This window comes from Balaenoptera musculus, chromosome 2, assembly GCF_009873245.2.
Source record: "Balaenoptera musculus isolate JJ_BM4_2016_0621 chromosome 2, mBalMus1.pri.v3, whole genome shotgun sequence".
Taxonomy (NCBI): Eukaryota; Metazoa; Chordata; class Mammalia; order Artiodactyla; family Balaenopteridae; genus Balaenoptera; species Balaenoptera musculus.
The window spans coordinates 102,503,393-102,506,925 of NC_045786.1; the positions used below are offsets into that span (position 1 = coordinate 102,503,393).

General features: G+C 45.0%; 1 protein-coding gene across 1 annotated transcript; it reads left to right on the top strand.

Moving 5' to 3' along the window:
• Positions 1–1,999: 1,999 nt before the first annotated feature.
• On the top strand, positions 2,000–2,476 carry LOC118890524 (40S ribosomal protein S26-like). The gene has a single exon (XM_036843500.1). The coding sequence runs from the start codon at positions 2,021–2,023 to the stop codon at positions 2,390–2,392; it is 372 nt and encodes a 123-aa protein (XP_036699395.1). The 5' UTR covers positions 2,000–2,020; the 3' UTR covers positions 2,393–2,476.
• Positions 2,477–3,533: the final 1,057 nt, after the last annotated feature.

Consider the following 3,533-nt stretch of genomic DNA (forward strand, 5'->3'; position numbering starts at 1 on the left):
GCTTCTTGGTTTTGAACATTCATGCTTCAGGGTTGTTTTTTTCCCCATCAATATTGTGAAATCTTCAACCATCTCCCCTCCTTCTGGGACTCCCTAAACATATGTTGCATGTAGTGTCCCACACATCTGACACCCTGTTCATTTTCCCTCTTCCTTTTTTACTTCTGTTCACTGAAAAGTTCTGAAGCAATTACAAATTTGTTAGTGGTAACTTCACAAGAGCAGCCAGCTGCTCTTCTGGAACAATCGCTAAGCTCAGACACCGGTGCCTTTTGCCCTTGGTCTGTGCAGCAGAGCTAGATGTGGGTCAGGTGAGATAGGAGGAGGAGGGGAGTGGAAGGAGAGCAGAGAGAGACAACAGCTGATCACTATTATGTGGGTCCACGGGGAACCCTGGGAGAAGGGAGGCCTGAGCCATGTGTGGGGTGGAAGTGGAGTCCAAATAGCTCAGAGGAAAACTGCCTATCATCAGAAAAATGTGATAGCACTGCCAAATGCACAGGAAACCAGCTGCAGAAACTGTGAAAACTCTCATGGTTCTATGTGACAAGATTCGTTAAAATGATAAACACCTGCTTTGGGCTAAAATTATAGTCTATCATCTTTGATTTTCTATACTTCCCAAATATCATAAATAATATTTTATAGGTGCGTTAAAGACCAGTGTGTCGACACAGTTATTTAATAAATTACTGCAACATTGCTGAGCATACTTGTGGTTTGCAAATTGGCGGTGGGGAGGAGAGGTAAATCATCAAAGAGGCAATATATCCCCTTTAAGGCACTGTCATTCTTGAGGCAGAGAATGAAAATGAGAAGATACATGTTCTATCTTGTGGGTAATGACTGAGCCAATAGATGCAAAAACAGCTTAAACTTTATGTTCAGTTTGAGATAAGATTCCAGAAGTCTTCTCATGTCTGTACTAAATTATAAAAGAACAAATAGAACTCTAAACTGTCCGGCTGATTGCCTGTATTCTAAGTAGAATCATAGCTTGGAACTTGCCCTTCTAAAGTCTGACAACCCTAAGCACCTGTGTGCAGAGAACTGCATGAGCAAACATGCCTGGTTCCTCATCAGGAGCAAGGCGCCTTGGGGGGCAGAACACTTGCCCACATCATGGTCTTCCCTGGAGCCCAGATTACCTGGGCCAGGTGGGACAGGAGTGACCTGGAAAACTTAGAATGAATGACAAAGTGTGTTTATCCTCTTTCCATCTCTACCTGATGCTTCCCAACTACTTTAATATTGGGGTCTTTTAAACCTTTGAAATATCAACAAGTTGAGAATAATACTGGCTTTATAAGGGCCACCTGGGACTGGACCACACAATAAATTCAGGTGCATTTGTCTGTCAAACCCCTCTACTTAAACTCTCCTATTCTGTCATCACCCTATCTTCCTGGTACTCTCATCAATACCCCACCTCCACTTCATCCTCAATCTCTGGTCCTCACCCCCATCCCCAACAGTTTGCAGTTGCCTGAAACTACCAAGAAGTTGATTAATGGCTAGGCTCTTGGCTAATGTGTTTTAGGAAAGACTTTTTCTTGGTACTTTTGCATTTAGAACAACAGCAAAAAAACTCTTCAGCTATCAAAAAAAAACTCCGAAGCTCTGCAAAGAGTATAATTGGATAGTTGTATGCTTTTTTTTTTTTTTTTAGGAAGTAGACAGTTACCTAATGACAAACAAAAGGCATGGTGGGGTCAGATTTATGGTCTTGGAGGATTGAGTTTAGAGGAAGGGGACACCATTTCTGATTAACGCCCAAACCCCCTAAAGCCCTTCCTCCATTCAGAGTTCAGGATTTTCTCTAGGTGAACGTGATCATGCTGACTACCAAGGGCCTAAGAATGTGGTTCCTGCAACACCCTCACCATACAGATTTTTCTGATGAAAGCTCATGTCTTGAGAATCAATAGAACCAGGAGTAAATTGGTGGGCCCTGAGCTTGCCCTTTGAAACTCAGGATTGAAAAAGCCTGGAAGCCCTTTTTCGCCTCTTCGCTTCCAAGATGATCAAGAAAAGAAGGAACAATGGTCGTGCCAAAAAGGGCCGCGGCCACGTGCAGCCTATTCGCTGTACCAATTGTGCCCGTTGCGTGCCCAAGGATAAGGCTATTAAGAAGTTCGTCATTCGGAACATCGTAGAGGCCGCAGCCGTCAGGGACATTTCCGAAGCGAGTGTTTTCGACGGTGAGCTTCTGGCGCGTGAACTGTCCTATGTGCTTCCCAAGCTGTATGTGAAACTGCATTACTGCGTGAGTTGTGCCATTCACAGCCAGGTAGTCAGGAATCGTTCTCGGGAAGCCCGGAAGGACCGAACACCTCCACCCCGATTTAGACCTGCTGGTGCTGCCCCACGACCTCCACCAAAGCCCATGTAAGGAGCTAAGTCCTTAAAGACTGAAGAAATACTGTTCCCTGGAAAGACAATAAAGTGGAAATTATACTTTAAAAAAAAAAAAAAAGAAAAAGCCTGGAAGGAGAAATCACATGCCACTTCAGGCCTGCTCAGCTTTTCAGAGAATATGCTGCTTCTCCTGTTCTTAGTGGCCAATCGCCTACCTCCAGGGCTGAAAGAGGTAAGTGACTCTCCCTATCCTCAGAGCCCTGGCTTATTCCAGCAGCAACACTTCCCCAGTGCCCCAGCAAGACTATTGCTATGATTGTTCCTTGCCTCAGTCCATTCCCAGAAATTTGCTAAACCCCAGACCTGCCGCTGGGTATATAGTGCACAGATTACAGGAAAGACTCCCACGGAGACCTGGTGGGTCTTCTCCTCTCCATGGGTCACAGCTTGGCACATGGAAAGTTACTTATAATTAGGATGGCAACGGATCCTGGTGTGGAGGGAAAGCTGAAAATGAGGCTTATAACTTCCCATTCTCCAAAGCTAAGAGTGGGTTGCTCTATCCCAAGAGCTATTGTCTAGACCAAGAATGAAAGAGCTATCTTGCACTGTTTCCTAGATGTCACCTTCTCAGTCTCCCCACTTTCTTGAGCCACCCTGCTCCACCAGGGCAGATATCTAGAACCTAAGTGGGCCTCTCAGTGTTGCCTCACCACTGATCATGGCCCTAATGGAAGCTGGCTTCCACCCAGACCCCCTCCTCCCATTTCCCAACCTCACTCTGATTTCTAATCCTGTACATGTGTTCCTCTTTATCTTGATGGTTAAATTCCTTAAAAAGATAAATCGCTGCTGAGGTTCAGGTTGCATTAGGACCAAAAGCAATTTGGGGGACTGTTCATTCGCATATCCAACAAGTATTTATGGGACATTTACTATGTGCCTGGTTCATGATGGGGGAGAAAGAAGCCAGAGAATTCCGCTCCATGAGCTCAAATTTTCAGGTTTTAGAAACCAGTCTCACCTTGAAGTAAGCAGGACACAGGGGGTCTGAAAATCTCAGGGACAAAGAAATAACCAGGGTAGGTCAGAGAGATTTATTTCCAGGTCTTCTAGATGGTTTATCCGGAAGACAGATCACTTCCCCTTCACATGTATTTCGGTGGAAACTTGAA